The sequence below is a fragment of the Chamaea fasciata genome, unplaced genomic scaffold, assembly GCF_029207755.1.
Source record: "Chamaea fasciata isolate MVZ Bird 193981 ecotype frontalis unplaced genomic scaffold, bChaFas1.0.hap1 SCAF_8, whole genome shotgun sequence".
Classification (NCBI taxonomy): domain Eukaryota; kingdom Metazoa; phylum Chordata; class Aves; order Passeriformes; family Sylviidae; genus Chamaea; species Chamaea fasciata.
The window spans coordinates 37,985,825-38,002,105 of record NW_027094093.1 but is presented as its reverse complement, the minus strand read 5'-3'; the positions used below and the strand labels follow the sequence as shown (position 1 = coordinate 38,002,105).

General features: G+C 51.1%; 1 protein-coding gene across 8 annotated transcripts in view; it reads right to left on the bottom strand.

Moving 5' to 3' along the window:
- Positions 1-16,281, bottom strand: part of FMNL2 (formin like 2) — a 114,686-nt gene that overhangs the window by 16,416 nt on the left and 81,989 nt on the right. For all 8 annotated transcript variants that reach the window (XM_066190473.1, XM_066190474.1, XM_066190475.1 and 5 more), the window contains 9 exons: positions 10,260-10,368; positions 9,770-9,846; positions 7,477-7,570; positions 6,239-6,313; positions 5,767-5,877; positions 4,690-4,839; positions 3,831-3,932; positions 3,151-3,460; positions 528-722 (listed from right to left, as the gene is read on the bottom strand). In XM_066190473.1, the coding sequence (XP_066046570.1) occupies positions 528-722; positions 3,151-3,460; positions 3,831-3,932; positions 4,690-4,839; positions 5,767-5,877; positions 6,239-6,313; positions 7,477-7,570; positions 9,770-9,846; positions 10,260-10,368 (1,223 nt within the window). The remainder of the gene's footprint in view (positions 1-527; positions 723-3,150; positions 3,461-3,830; positions 3,933-4,689; positions 4,840-5,766; positions 5,878-6,238; positions 6,314-7,476; positions 7,571-9,769; positions 9,847-10,259; positions 10,369-16,281) is intronic.

The window sequence follows — 16,281 nt, the reverse complement described above, 5'->3', positions numbered from 1 at the left end:
GGAGATTTCTGGGGACACCCCTGAGCCCTCACTCACTCCCTGAGACGCCTGGCAGGGGGCAGGGACCGAAAACATGGGTTAAGATGGGCAGGAGATTGTTCTTCCTTCCCAAAAAAAACCCCACGTTTTGCCTATTCTCCCCAGATTTCCACCAAAAAAAAAAAAAATCTCCCGAATTTCACACAGGTGTTTCTCCTCGGAAGGAATCAACCCCATATTCTGTCCCAGTCAGAAATTACGCGGTTTATGAAACACTTCAGGTGTGAGCTTTGTTCCACCGGAGAACCCAGCTCTTCCAGACCGAACCCAAACCGTTGGGTTGACAAATCTCGGGCCGGTTTGGGCTGGCAGGGACACGGAGGATTATCCAGTTCCCCCATCCCAGGCTGCTCCAAGCTGACCTTGGACACTCCTGGGAACCCGGGAAACCTCTTTCCCCGCACCAACTCCTCATCCCAACCCCAGGGAGGAACAATGGGATTTGTTCGGGGCCAGGTGGGGGAGGCCAAACCCTGGGGGAGCTTTACCTGCCAGGCCGGAGTTGAAGACCACGGTGGGCGAGGCCGTGCCGGGCAGAGGAGGCGCCGAGGGCGGCGGCGGCGGCAGCGGAGCCGCGGGAACCGCGTCCGGAGCCGGGCCCGGGAGAGGAGGAGGAGGAGGAGGAGGAGGAGGAGGAGGAGGTGGTGGAGGTGGCACGGGCACTGCCACGGGGCCGTTGGGCACTGTGGGATGGAGGGAAAAGGGAGTTACGGCGCGGTGAAGGGCACCGAGGGAGTCACGACGACATAAACGCGGATTAGAAAGTTGGCCTTTGGCAAGATGTGGGCTGTGTGACTAATGACGCCGCGGTGAGGACAGAAGATTCCCTGTTCCTGCCATTAGGAAAGGACATCAGGCACAGTGGTAGTAGTTGATGTCGTAGCTGCTTAAACTGTGTTTGGCCGGGATAACACCCAGTGAACGGGTAGAGGAGACCCTGCCATTGATATAATACAATTTAACTGTCTGTTTAATTAAACAACACCCAGTGAACGGGTGAAGGAGACCCTGCCATTGATATAATACAATTTAACTGTCTGTTTAATTAAACAACACCCAGTGAACGGGTAGAGGAGACCCTGCCATTGATATAATACAATTTAACTGTCTGTTTAATTAAACAACACCCAGTGAACGGGTAAAGGAGACCCTGCCATTGATATAATACAATTTAACTGTCTGTTTAATTAAACAACACCCAGTGAACGGGTAAAGGAGACCCTGCCATTGATATAATACAATTTAACTGACTGTTTAATTAAACAACACCCAGTGAACGGGTAAAGGAGACCCTGCCATTGATATAATACAATTTAACTGTCTGTTTAATTAAACAACACCCAGTGAACGGGTAAAGGAGACCCTGCCATTGATATAATACAATTTAACTGTCTGTTTAATTAAACAACACCCAGTGAACGGGTAAAGGAGACCCTGCCATTGATATAATACAATTTAACTGACTGTTTAATTAAACAACACCCAGTGAACGGGTGAAGGAGACCCTGCCATTGATATAATACAATTTAACTGTCTGTTTAATTAAACAACACCCAGTGAACGGGTGAAGGAGACCCTGCCATTGATATAATACAATTTAACTGTCTGTTTAATTAAACAACACCCAGTGAACGGGTGAAGGAGACCCTGCCATTGATATAATACAATTTAACTGTCTGTTTAATTAAACAACACCCAGTGAACGGGTGAAGGAGACCCTGCCATTGATATAATACAATTTAACTGTCTGTTTAATTAAACAACACCCAGTGAACGGGTGAAGGAGACCCTGCCATTGATATAATACAATTTAACTGTCTGTTTAATTAAACAACACCCAGTGAACGGGTGAAGGAGACCCTGCCATTGATATAATACAATTTAACTGTCTGTTTAATTAAACAACACCCAGTGAACAGGTAAAGGAGACCCTGCCATTGATATAATACAATTTAACTGTCTGTTTAATTAAACAACACCCAGTGAACGGGTAGAGGAGACCCTGCCATTGATATAATACAATTTAACTGTCTGTTTAATTAAACAACACCCAGTGAACGGGTAAAGGAGACCCTGCCATTGATATAATACAATTTAACTGTCTGTTTAATTAAACAACACCCAGTGAACGGGTAGAGGAGACCCTGCCATTGATATAATACAATTTAACTGTCTGTTTAATTAAACAACACCCAGTGAACGGGTGAAGGAGACCCTGCCATTGATATAATACAATTTAACTGTCTGTTTAATTAAACAACACCCAGTGAACGGGTAAAGGAGACCCTGCCATTGATATAATACAATTTAACTGTCTGTTTAATTAAACAACACCCAGTGAACGGGTGAAGGAGACCCTGCCATTGATATAATACAATTTAACTGTCTGTTTAATTAAACAACACCCAGTGAACGGGTGAAGGAGACCCTGCCATTGATATAATACAATTTAACTGTCTGTTTAATTAAACAACACCCAGTGAACGGGTGAAGGAGACCCTGCCATTGAGACACCAACTCTCAGCATCTCAAGAAAGGACGGACCAAGGCCCAAGCTGGAGGTGATGATGACGAAGACACAGCCAAGAAACACGAGTGCTCTACAAAGGCAAACCCAAGGAGGGGCCACGCAGAACAGCTCCCGGAATATGGAAACTACTTGATGGAAAAACGTGAATATTCAACAGATCGATACAAAAGAAAAAGTATTTAAAGAATGTCTCTGATCTAGCAAAGTGCGGACGTGGCTAAACGCCAAGTCACCCGGCCGGCCGGATTTGGATTTTCTTTCTATCTCCTAATTGTCTTATTTTCCATTAAACCTATTTTTAAAAATAATTTACATAGAAAGTGAGCGTTGTTTTTCACAACGTCGCCCCGATGTCCCCTCCCCACCCTGGGCCACCAAAGGCCTTCAGCAGCTGGAATGCTCCAGGAAAGAAGGGAATTTTTCCCTTGGAGGAGACAGCCAAGTGGGGGGGTCACGCTCTGCCTCCAGGGAACAAGGAGAGAAGGAGAGGGAATGTCCTCAGGTCTCAGCAGGAATTTCCCTGTGGGAAGAAAGGGTGCTCAAGCTCTGGAAGCGCCCGGGGAGGTTTGGATGGTCCTCACCTGCCTCAGGTGAGCCGGGCAGGGCGGGCAGGGGGGGTGGGGGTGGCGGCAGTGGCACCGAGGGGACAGCTCCGGGAGTGCCACACGTCCCCGGCACCGCCTCCGCTCCCGCCGGCACCGGCCCGGAGCCCAGGGCCACGGGCAGGATGGAGATGTCCCCGTCCCCTTTCTTCTGGATCTTGATGGTCCCCTGCTTCTCCAGCTCGTGGATCTTCTTCTCCAGCGTGGACTGGCGCTGGATGGCCTCCTCCTTCTCCTTCACCATCTTCCTCAGGGTGTGAACCTGGCTGTTTGCATCCTTGTAGATCTCCTGGAATGACACGGGAACGGGGAATGCGCATCCGGAACTCCGAGGGCAGGATGACAACGGCCTGACCCAGAGAGGGGATTGCACCGCACTGTGCCCAGGGCAGCCCCACCCTGGGAAATTCTGCCTTCTCCCACCCTCTGGGACCTCCACAGGTCCCAAAAGTCCCGCCTGGAATGCTCCAGAGCTGGGGAATGAGACGTGTCCATCTCACTCAGGGATTCCTGGCACACCCAGAGGGACTTCTGCCCGTCCTCTGAGTGCACGCACAAATAATTCCACCTGGAACCCGCCCCAGGTTCAATACTGGGCAGCCAAGAGAATTCCCCTGGCCCAGATCCGTGATCCAGCCAGGACCCCCCAGCCCACTCACCCGGATCACGTCCAGTTCTTTGTTCCTCTGCATGAGTTGCTTTTCCAGTTCCACAATCTTGGCCATGGCCTCGTTCTCCGTATCTTGGAGTTTTTCAGATAACTGGCCAGCAAAAGGGAAATGGATTAAACAACTGGAAAACTGAGGGGGGGGGAGGGGTTATCCATCAAAAGAAGAGGTCACTTCTTGGATAAATTGATAATCGCTGATATTCCAGGAAACCCCGAAGCCTTTCCTTGGAAAGAGAACGGCATCCTGCCTGAGACGGGAGACATCAAACGGGAATTTGAACTGGGCTTGGAGCAAGCTGGGACAGTGGAAGGTGTCCTTGCCCATGGAACTGGATGGGTTTTACGGGGTTTAATGCCCTGCTTCCTGCAACGCCTCCGAGGGGCAAACACTGCACGGTGAGATAAAAACATTCCTCTGTCCCAGTGATGGGAACACGGGGATGGTGAGAGAAGGAAAAGGCTTTCCTCAGTTTTAAAGTACGACAAGCCCCTTTTTAAAAAAATTCTTTTCCAAAAGCCGAAAGGAAACAACACCAAGGCTTGGGAGAGCAAACCCTGAGCATCGACACAAGAGGATTTTCCGGCCCCTTCCCTCCTGAGCCCGTTTAAAGCACAGCCAGGATGTTTTTTCCCTGTTTTGGGCCTGCTCTGCTGAGCAGTCGGAATTTTCCATGTGCATCAGCTCTCCCAGCTCCTACACCTGTGCCAGGTGAACCCTCCTGGAAGCACCACCACCAGCAGCGCCTGATTTTTTCCCAGCTCAGCGTTTTTCCCATCAATCCCGAGGCTTTTTCCAAGTGCAGCTCCCCCCCCTCTCCAACCCACCAGAAAGCAGGCGGGCCACTCACGTGGGAAAGGTTTTCCTCCAGCTCTTCCACCCTTTCCAGGGCTGCGTTCTTGGTCTCGGCGTCCTCCAGCAGAGCCCCCACGTCGAACACGTTGTCCAGGTAGGCCTGGATCTGCACCTGCAGCTTGTCACTCTCCGTGTGCTTCAGCTTCTGCAGAGCCCGGGGGACACGGGGGACACAGGTGGGACACGGGGGACACAGGTGGGACACGGGGGACACAGGTGGGACACGGGGGACACGGGGGACACGGGCACTGGGGGGCTCAGGGCACCTCCGCCACCCAGGGAAACCCTCTGAACACGAAATATCCCCAGTTCAGTTAAGCAGGATCTTGTCCTCTGTCACTCCCGGGGACATCACAGCTCCCCCCCGCCCGTGGAAGGGCTTGGAGTGAGAGCCGGAGGGTCCCTCCCAGCCCAAAGCATTCCATGATTTCCTGAGAGGCTCTGCCTGGCTGGACTCCCCAGACACAGCCACGGTGCAGCCGTGCCCAAACACATCCCACGGAGCCCAGACCCCTCTCCCGGAGGACACTGAGCAGGAATCAGCAGGGACAAGTCATCCCCGCGCCCACAGCAGCACTGGTTCCATGGATGCGCTCCCAAGGAAAGGGAGGAAAACGCTGCCTGGAGAGGCTGTGGCTGCTCCAATCCTTGGAATTGGCCGAGGTTGGCCAGGGCTTGGAGCAGCCTGGGACACTGAAAACCTCCCTGCCCGTGGCAGGGCCGCATTGAGGAACTCTTGAAGGTCCTTTCCCAACCCAAACGACTGTGGGACGCCATGGAAAACAGGAAAGGGGAAACGAAGCAGCAGCTTCCCTCTGCCAGACAGACACCAGAGGACTCCTGGCCGCCAGGGAATCCCGACGGAGACTCTCCCAGCCCGGAGAAGCTGCGGCTGGAGCCGGGGGACGTGGCAGGGCGAGGATGGCCGTGGTTCATCCTCCCTTTGTTATCAGGCTCCAGATTTAGCTGCAGGCTGTAATTCCAGCCGGCTGCAGCCATCCCCCGCTGGCCACGGCCCCGGAGCTCTGGGGTGAGGGCTCTGGGGAGCTTCGGGCAGCAGCTCCAGACTCACATCCAGGTACTCGTCCAGGCCCAGCTTGGTGAACTCGTACTGCAGGTGCACTCGGAAGTTCATGTCCTCCACGGAGTGCACCACGATGTTGATGAACTGCATGCAGGCCACCTGCAAGGACAGCCCCGGCTGAGCCCAGGGAGAGCGGCTGGGAAGGGGACCAGCACTGGAACGGGATCCCCAGGAGCAGCACGGCGGAATCGCAGTGCTGGCGTGGGAGATCCCGCTCACAACGGACCCACGCGGGATCCGAGCGCTGAGCGGGAGCTCCAGGGAGAGCGTTCCCGATGAAAAGCGGGATTTCAGCTCCTCACACTCCAGCACAGAGCTTCAACCCCCCTGGATCTGGGAGATTTTTTTTGTTTGCCACCAACGCCCTCCCCGCTGCCAGAGCTCTGCCTGAGACAGCAGGGCCGGGCGCAGGGAAGGGAAACGATGGGAAAACCGGGAGTTTGGGGAAAACGCCACTCACCATGAAGTCAATGTTGTTGTCTTCGTTCCTGAAATGCTCCATGAGCTTCTCGAAGCGCTGCTTCTCCCCGCACACCTGCAAACAAGCACCACGAAGGATTTTAAACGCACTCTACCCGCTTGTCCAGACCCTCTCCAGCCAGGACTCCTCCTGTTCAAACATCCCTGATCACAACTAATTCCACGCGGGCACCTGCAGTGTGAGCCCGAGGAGCCTCAGGTGCAATCCTTGCACCTTTGTCATTACAAAAGAACTCTTTTTATCTCCTTCCTCCTTCAAAATTGGATCTTATCCATGAGTGGAAGGAGCAGAGTTGCACCAGGCCGCGGCACGGCTCAGAGCTGGCTTTTCTCTGTAATTAGGGAGAAACCCAAATGACAGGGAGGAGGGAAAAAAGAGAAAATTATCCCTGGCTAAAGGAGGAGTGAAAATAAATCAGTGCAACCAGCAGCTGGTCAGAATTCCAGAGCGACCCTCCCAAAAGTTGTCCTGGGTGAGCTGAATTCCAGTTCATTTTCTTGGCATTTCTTCCTGCCAAACACACCGGATTCTTCCAAGTCACGGATCACCTTCAGAAAAGCTCCTCAGCTCCGGGTTTATTTCCAGAGCACCCGAATCCTGGGTTTGTTCGCAAATCCCAACTGATTTCCCACCCAGAGGTGCCACGAGCAGCCCCTCCCCTCCCAAACCCGATTATTCTGGGATGTTTTTGTACGGAACAGCACGGCAGCTTTGCTGGGCGACACCAAACGTTGGGAAGCGTTCCCTGCACAGACCAAACGTTGGGAAGTGTCCCCTGCACAGAGCCAGGATTATTCCTGGCTCTTTGTCCCACTCAGATCCCAGTTTGGCTCCCTGGAGCATCCCAGAGCCGTCCCACAGCTCCCTCTGCTCTCCTGGAATTCCGCTCCTCCTGCAATGCGGATAAAACCCCGCAGCTGCCTCTCCCAAACCCACGGGAAGCAGGACAAAGGGCTGGGAATGCTGCTCAGGGAGCTCCCGGCTGGCATATCCCACTCCAGCAGCTTTTTGAGAGGCTGGCAGGAAGAGACGATGGAATCGCTGGAATTCCAGCTCTTTCGCACCAACACGACGGAACGGACACCGCGGCGCTCCGGGGGAAAGCTGCAGCTTGTGGAAAACCCTTCCTGCAGGGAACTGAGCCGGATGAGGAGGCTCCAAGCGACCCCAAGAGAAGCAGGGGGACACCCAAATTGGGCCGGAGCAGCTCCACCAACCTCCTTGAAGTTATCAAAGGCAGACAGGATGATCTCGTGGCCCCCTCGGACGAGGCAAACGGCCGCCAGGAGTTCCAGCACCAGGGCCTTTGTCCTGGCGAGAAAACGAAGAGGGAGACACTCAGGGCCAGCACCGGATCCACCTGCTGCCTGCCTGAGGGGCAAAAGGTGGGAAGCTGCAGCGTGTTTTGAAGCCCTTGGAATGGATCTCCCCGCAAGGTGCACGGCGCTGGTCCCGGGGGATTTCGCCTCTCCTGGGACCATGCAGTCCCCTCCCCCGTTTTAAAGCCTCTCAAACCATGCAGGGATGGAAATCCCAAGTTGGAAATTCCAAGGGGGAAAAAAAAAAAAAACAAACCAACAAGGCACTGGCAGGACCCTGGTAAAGGCAGCGCTTGAGAGCTGCTGCTCCCAGGGAATTCCCTGCAAACACCTGGAGCAGCAGCTGGCCACCCCCCAGCCCCTTCCCTGGAAGAGCTGGAAACTCCCAGTCTGCAGTCTCCCCGACACAAGTCCTGAATCATTCTCCGGGATAATTTGCATTTCTAGCCCCCCACAAACACACACACAGAGAGTTCGCTGCGGGAACACGGGCGGTTGGAGCAAGTCCTCCTCCTTCAAAATCGGGAATTTGAGTTGATTTTCAGCAGTGAAACAGAGAGAAAACAGAGAGATCACTGAGGGGGGGGGAAAAAACCCAAAAACCATGCAGCAAACTCGGTGTAACCCTCATGGAAATAATCCACAGTGCTTCCCCTCCAGGATTCCTGGAACACTAAAGGCTTTCGGGGCAGCTGAGCTCTGAGCAGAGGCAAACCATGCACACACAGAAACAGAAAGAATAAAAAAATTAGTCCCATGCTCAAGCAGCGACTCAAAGCAGATGTTACAGAACAAGAAATACCTTGTGGGCTCTCAAAGGGTCAAGGTTATCTTTGGAAAGCAGAAAAAATGGTCACTTCCCTAGGAAATTTTAAATGGAATGTTCAATTCTGCCTCCTCAAGGGCTTGGCTTGGTTTTTTGGGGTTTTTTTTTTGGTTTTTCCTCCTGCCACAAGAAGAACTTCCAGGGTTTTTCAGGATCAAGGGGCTGCCGTGGGGATTTGCTGCAGTATTCCCTGGGAGGGGATGGAGATCTCTGGGATTGGAGTCTCCAGTGCCGCATCCACAGCTCTGGGATGAGCAAAATTCTCTGGAGCTGCTGCTTCCCCCGCCCGGCACATCCGGAGCTCCCCAACAGCTCCCACGGGGCTCAAACAAACCCACTCTGGGGCTCTGAGCAGGTTATTCCAGTCGCATTTTAAACAAGTTTTTTTTTTATCCATCACTTCTCCCAAGAGGAAAAAAAACTTGGGTTCTCCCCCTGATTCCCGGGCACTGGGAAAATGATAAAAATGATGATGAAAAACGACTTTAAAAAAAAAAAAAATCATAAAAACAATAAACTTCCCATTCGTTCTTGGCTTGGGGCTGAATCGAAGAAAGAAGGAAGAAGCTGCGTCCCTCAGGACAGGATTGCAGAAAACGCACCCAGTGCTGCCCAGCAGCTCATCCCCCTGTTCCACCTTTCCTTGGAAGCTGCCAAGGTCCGGAATCCCGGGATCTGCTGGGGGTGGCAATCACAGGGATGTGTGGGAGGGACATGGAATCACCACCTGCACTTCCACTGAGGACTTACAGCACCAGGGCCCGGGCTGACCCAGCAGAGAAATGAAACCCTCTCCCAGAGAAATCCCAAGCTAATGATCTTGGATAACATTCCCTACAGAAGGTTTTCCCTCTCCTCACGAAGATCCCACACGAAGCTGCTCGTTGCCAGCGGGGTTTCCTTGCACTGCAGAAAAGCTCCAGCGGCCAAATTTCAGCTGAATCCCAAAATTCCGGAACGGTTGGGCTGGGAAGGAGCTTAAAGATGATCCAGTGCCACCAGCCCTGCCGTGGGGACACCTGCCACTGTCCCAGGCTGCTCCAACCCGGCCTTGGGCACTCCCAGAGATGCAGGGACAGCCTCAGCTCCTCTGGGAATCTGCGCCAGGGCCCGCCCACCTTCCCAGGCAGGAATTCCTTCCCAACATCCCCCCCAAACCCAGCCTCCTTCAGCCTGAAGCCATAATCCAAGCTGGAGAAGCAGCTGGAATTACACACCCGCTGCTCCTTGGTCTGCACCATTCCAGATCCCAGCTGATCCAGAGCAAAGCCTGATGTTTCTTCCCTACAAATGCCCCTCTGGAAGCCCTTCCCAGGCCCTCTCTACTCACCTGCCTGTTAAACCCTCCGAGCAGGAGGAGCCTACCTGGGGTTCTTGTTGTTCAGACTTAGTGCAATCTCGTTAACGGCGTGGGGGTGGGACATGACCATGTTGAATCCGTACTGCAGAGAGAAGGGACAAGCCTGCCTCAGGCTGACACCAAAATGCCCCCAAAATGCCACCAAAATACTCCCAAAATGCCACCGAAATGCCACCAAAATGCCACCGAAATTCCCCCGAAATCCCACCGAAATGCCACCAAAATGCCACCAAAATTCCCCCGAAATGCCACCGAAATGCCACTGAAATCCCACCGAAATCCCACCAAAATCCCCCCAAAATCCCATCAAAATCCCACCAAAATGCCACCAAAATGCCACCAAAATGCCACCAAAATCCCCCCAAAATCCCCCCAAAATTCCTGGCGCTGCCAGGATCCCGGCATCCCAGTGGAGAGAGGAGAACCGCTCGGGGGGACGGCATGAGCTCGGGCTCGTGGGTTATTCCCAGTTATCCCAAGCGGTTATGCCGTTACCTGGTAGTTCATGATGGCCCGCAAGCACAGGACGCACACGTGCACGTCGTCCTTCTTACTCACGAGCCGCGAATTCTTCAGCGTCCGGCGGCTTGGCAAGGTGTTGTACCTGCCAGAAGAAAATGAAATAGAAAGAAATAAAAATAAAAATAAAAATATATATAAAATAAATAATATAAAGATAAAGATAAAAATAAAAAATCAAAAATATAAATAAATAAAAATAATAAATATAAATGTAAATATAAATATAAATATAAATATAATAAAGATAAAAATAAAAAATAAAAATAAAAATAAAAATAAAAAATAAAAATAAAAATAATAATAAAAATTAAAAATAGAAATAAATAAAAAATAAAATAAAAATAAAAAATATAAAATAAAAATAAAGATAAAAATTAAAATAAAAATAAATAAATAAATAATGAAAATAAAAATTAAAAAATAAAAGTAAATAAAAAAATAAAAAATAAAAATAGAAAAATAGAAAAATAAAAGATAAAAATAAAAAAAGATAAATATAAAAACAAAAACAAAAACAAATATAAATATAAATATAAATAATTAAAAATTAAAAATGAAAATAAAAATAAATAAAAATAAAAATTAATAATAAAAAATAAAAATAAATAAAAAATAAAAATAAATATAAAAAATAAATATAAAAATTAAAGAATAAAAATAAAGAAAAATTTAAATAAAAATAAAAAATAAAGAAAATAAAAATAAAAACAAAAATAAAAAAATAAAAATAAAAATAAAGATAAAAAATAAAGTAAAAATAAAAATAAATAAATAAATAAGTAATAAAAATAAAAATTAAAAAATAAAAGTAAATAAAAAATAAAAATATATAAAAAAGAAATAAAAAATAAAAGATAAAAATAAAAAAGATAAATATAAAAACAAAAACAAAAACAAAAATAAATATAAATATAAATATAAATATAAATATAAATATAAATATAAACAAAAATAAAAACAAAAATAAAAATTAAAATTAAAAAAAGAAAAATCCCCATTTCTCATCAATCCCAGGACTGTTTCCAGGGAGGGAAAAGGAAAGGAAGAGGAATATCCCTCCGCTGGCTGAGGACGCAGGAGTTTTCCAGAGGAGAAGCAGAAAATATTCGTGGAAAATAAAGGGGGGAAAGGTCCTGGCAGGATAAAAATGCCGATTTCTATCGTGGCTCCATCAGGAGCTGCACCTCAACCCTCGAGGGAATATTCCCAGTAAAACAGGGAATATTGGTTTATGGTGACTTCCCGGCTCATCCCTGCAAATTCCCTGTTCAAATCCACGATAAAGGCAAGGACAGGGAACACCACACCAGGTTTTGGTGACTTCCCGGCTCATCCCTCCAAATTCCCTGTTCAAATCCACGATAAAGGCAAGGACAGGGAACACCACACCAGGTTTTGGTGACTTCCCGGCTCATCCCTGCAAATTCCCTGTTCAAATCCATGATAAAGGCAAGGACAGGGAACACCACACCAGGTTTTGGTGACTTCCCGGCTCATCCCTCCAAATTCCCTGTTCAAATCCACGATAAAGGCAAGGACAGGGAACACCACACCAGGTTTTGGTGACTTCCCGGCTCATCCCTCCAAATTCCCTGTTCAAATCCATGATAAAGGCAAGGACAGGGAACACCACACCAGGTTTTGGTGACTTCCCGGCTCATCCCTCCAAATTCCCTGTTCAAATCCATGATAAAGGCAAGGACAGGGAACACCACACCAGGTTTTGGTGACTTCCCAGCTCATCCCTCCAAATTCCCTGTTCAAATCCACGATAAAGGCAAGGACAGGGAACACCACACCAGGTTTTGGTGACTTCCCGGCTCATCCCTCCAAATCCCCCTTTTTAAACGCACAAAGCCAAGAGGAACGAGGTCCCACACCAGGGCTGGCCGCTCCCTGTGCTCACAATTCCCAGCTTTCCACAATCCCCGCCCTGGGCTTTCCCTTCCCAGCCGTGCTGAGATGAAAGGAATCCCCAAATTCAAAGGAGGATTCTGTCAAAGGAGATTTCTTTGTCCTTTTTTTTTTTCTTTTTCCCACCCATGAACAGGAACGAATCCATCAGCTCGGGGCGCTGCAGGATTTCGGGGAAACGTGACCCGGTTTGGGATCAGCGCGGAGCTGGGCTGGAGCACTTGGAGCCGAATTTTGGGAGCTGGGTTGGATATTTGGGATGCTCCTGGTGGGAATGGGGCTGCCAGGGCTGTGCCCACAGGGATTGTTCCCGTCCCCGGTGCCGCAGCGGGAGCCGAGTGACCTCAAACCGGGAACCGGCGCTGCCCCCAGACCTGCCACTTCCACACGTTCATCCCACCGAAGCGGAAAAACACAGGAAAACCAAAACATTTGGAAGTGGCTTTAGTCCCACAGAGATGGTTCCTACCCTGATTTAAATTGGGAAAGGCTGCAGGATCATTTTCTGTACATTTTAAATGGGATTAATGAGATTTTTGTCACGCCACCGTCGGAAGAAAAATAATTTTCCTCAGTGCCTGGCGAATCCCTGAATGTCAGGATTGAATCCACCAGTCCTGTTGGCTCCGAGAAATGGGGAGAAGCCTCCCCAAAACAATACAAATGAGCATAAATCCAGGTTTGGGTGTTTCCAGGTGCTTGGACAAACGGAACTGGGGAGCGAGGACACTGCGGCATGTCCAGTCCTGGGCCTGATCCGCCCGGAATTTCACCTTGGATCCAAGCCCCAGGATGGAATCTGCCCAAGATCCCTCCTAAACCTCTCCACACCTGGGTGGCTCTGCAGGCCAAACTGGGAGAGCTGGGAATGTTCCCCCAGAGAAGGGAAGGCTCCAGGAGAGCTGGGAATGTTCCCCTGGAGAAGGGAAGGCTCCAGGAGAGCTGGGAATGTTCCCCTGGAGAAGGGAAGGCTCCAGGAGAGCTGGGAATGTTCCCCTGGAGAAGGGAAGGCTCCAGGAGAGCTGGGAATGTTCCCCCGGAGAAGGGAAGGCTCCAGGAGAGCTTGGAATGTTCCCCTGGAGAAGGGAAGGCTCCAGGAGAGCTGGGAATGTTCCCCTGGAGAAGGGAAGGCTCCAGGAGAGCTGGGAATGTTCCCCTGGAGAAGGGAAGGCTCCAGGAGAGCTGCAGAGGGACTGGGGACAAGGGCTGCAGGGACAGGACACAGGGACACAGGGAATGGCTTCCCACTGGGAAAGAGGATATTTGGATGGGATTTTGGGCTGGAATTCCCAGATTTGCTGTGGCTGCCTCTGGAGTCTGGAGCAGCCTGGCACAGTGTGAGGTGTCCCTGCCCATGGCAGGGTGGAGTGGGATCTTCTCATCCCAGAGGACTCTGGAATGTCCCCGGGGAGGAGACTCCACTCTGGGATCTGTTCAGGCCTTGGGCACTCCCAGGGAAGTTCTGCCTCCCGTCCTGCTGGAATTCCCTGGGATCAGCTCCTGCCTCTTGTCCCACTCCCGGGCATCGCCCAGCTCCTCGCTCCGGGCGCATTCCCAGCTCCCAGAGCTTCCCCCTGTGATCCAGGTGACACCTGGCCACGGAATGTGTCCTGTGCTGAGCCAGGACAGAGGGAATTCTGCCCTGGATTCCCCCTCCATCCCCTCAGACGTGATTCCTTCTCAGAGCCACCGGAACCAAGAATTCCCTGGAATTCAGCCTTGGGGAGGCTTCTCCCCGTGCCTGCAGCCATCCCAAAGCTCCGGGACGGTTTGGGGTCCTCCCCCGAGGCGGGACAGGCCGGTGGCAGCTCCGACACCTCCCCGTGAGGCAGGGCAAAGGGCGGCTGAGCTCCTCGTGCTTTTCCTTCACCCCTGCCTCGCCGAGGCTCGGCCCAGCAGCCCGAGGACCGGCCGGGCTGGATTTCCTGTCCGCCCCAGGTCCCGCATGATGTCACCCGCGGGATGTCCACCCCGCTAACTGAAGCCAGATGGTTCCTCTTCCATTTGCAAGGGGAACTACGAAAACCTTCCCTGCTCCAGAGCCGAGCCCGCGGGAGCTCCTGCCGAGGGCAGGGGGCTGATCCACGCAGGATCAGGAGGAGGAGGAGGAGGGAAAGATTTCAACAGCATCCTGGGAAAACCGGCAACCAGCAAAGCCAAGGCTGATTGATCCTGGGCTGGAACTGGGAGTTTGAGGGTCTCCTTCTCACCCAGATCTGACAGGAAAACGCTTCTGTTGAAGAGTCATTCCGTCGTTTTTTATATTTTAGGCTCGTGGAGCTGCTCCCAGGGCTGGAGCCCCTCTGGAGCCAGGCTGGGAGAGCTGGGAATGTTCTCCTGGAGAAGGGAAAACTCCAGGAGACCTTTCCAGGGCCTGGAGGGGCTCCAGGAGAGCTGCAGAGGGACTGGGGACAAGGGCTGCAGGGACAGGACACAGGGAATGGCTTCCCACTGCCACAGGGCAGGGCTGCGTGGGACATTGGGAATGGGGAATTCCTGGCTGGGCTGGAATTCCCAGATTTGCTGTGGCTGCCCTGGATCCCTGGCAGTGTCCCAGGGCAGGCTGGAGCAGCCTGGGACAGCAGAAGGAAGGTCGGAATTAGATCCCAAACCCCTCTGGAATTCCAGGATGTGCTCAGAGTTTGACTGGCCCAATCCAATACAAATCCCAGCTGATTCCTCGCAGCATTTTCACCTTTTGAGCTGCTAAAAAAAAAGCTCCTGTTCTCCCCTGGCTCCCGGGAGAGCAGCCCAGGGTGGGTCCCACGGGGATGAGGAGCTGGAATTCATCAGGGCTGGGCAGGTCTTGGGTTCCATGCCCGCGGTTTTGCTGGTGGTGGGCTGGAAACTGGGATTTGTATCGACCGACAGCAAAGCCAAAACTCCTTCAGAAAGGAAGGGTTTGGCTCATCCCGGCAGCCTGGGGTCGCCGTGATCTCCTGGAGCTGCTCGCAAAGACGTTCTGGTAAAGCAGGAAGAAAATCACCAAACGGCAGCTTCCCCAAGGCCCCCGAGCGGCGCAAGTGTCAGCGGCAAAGCCCAAATTCAGAGACGGCAGCTCCCAAAGCCGCGTCAGATTTAAACCCAGCTACGGAACACGCTCCAAGCCCCTTTATGGATGTGCCTGGATCCTTCTCTCCTCACACGCCCGCCAGATTCTGGAGGAGGGACTGAAGTTTCTCAGCTCAATCCACGCGAAAACTCCGATTTTTTCTTTTTTTTTTTTCCTCAGAAGAAAGGGAATTTCTAATGGGCTGGGACGCTGCAAAGCCTGCATTAATATTGATCTGACAGCAGAGTCTGGCTCTCGGGAAAGCTCCTTCTCCCAAAAAAGCAGCAATGAAACCCCCCAAAGGTTCTTCCCCCTTGTTTTTCATCCTCCTGCCCTCATTTTGGTGTCGGTTTCCCAAATCCCTGAGCCTCCTCTTGAGGAAAAAAAAAAAAGGAGGTTTTTTTTTTTCTCCCCTCTCAGTTGCCAGGGAAACGCAGAGAGGAGGGAATTGGCAGCTTCAGCACTGCTGAAAGGAGCTGGAATCAGAGCGGGATGGTCCTGGAGCACGGACAGAGCTCTGCCCGTCCTCAACTCTGCATTATCCTGCTGAGATTCCCTCTGCCTTCTCCTTGGTTTGTTTGTTTTTTTCCCCTCCGAGAGGGAGGAGCAAATTGGAAAGATTCGGATGGGGGAGCGGGAGGTGTCCCTGCCCACGGAATGGGATGAGTTCAAACCCTTCCAGGCCAAACCAGTCCGGGATTCTGGGGTTCCTTCCTCTCACTGCACAGTTCCCACCATTCCAGGGATCTCCACACAGCCCAAAAATCTCATTTAGCACCCAGAGGTGGGGCAGAACCTCCAGGTTTTGCCTAAAAAAAAAAAAAATCCCCCACCCTGCACCCCCTCCTCAGCTGAGCACCTGCCTTGCCATGAGGAGAAGATTCTCCTTCAGTTCGCTAATAATAATTATAAAAATTACAACTCAAACATTATAATGATAAAAAAAACCTCTCCCTTCTTAAAAATCCCTCACCTACCTTTATCTTTCAGGGTTTGGGTTTTTTTTTTTAACACACATAATCCCCAGCT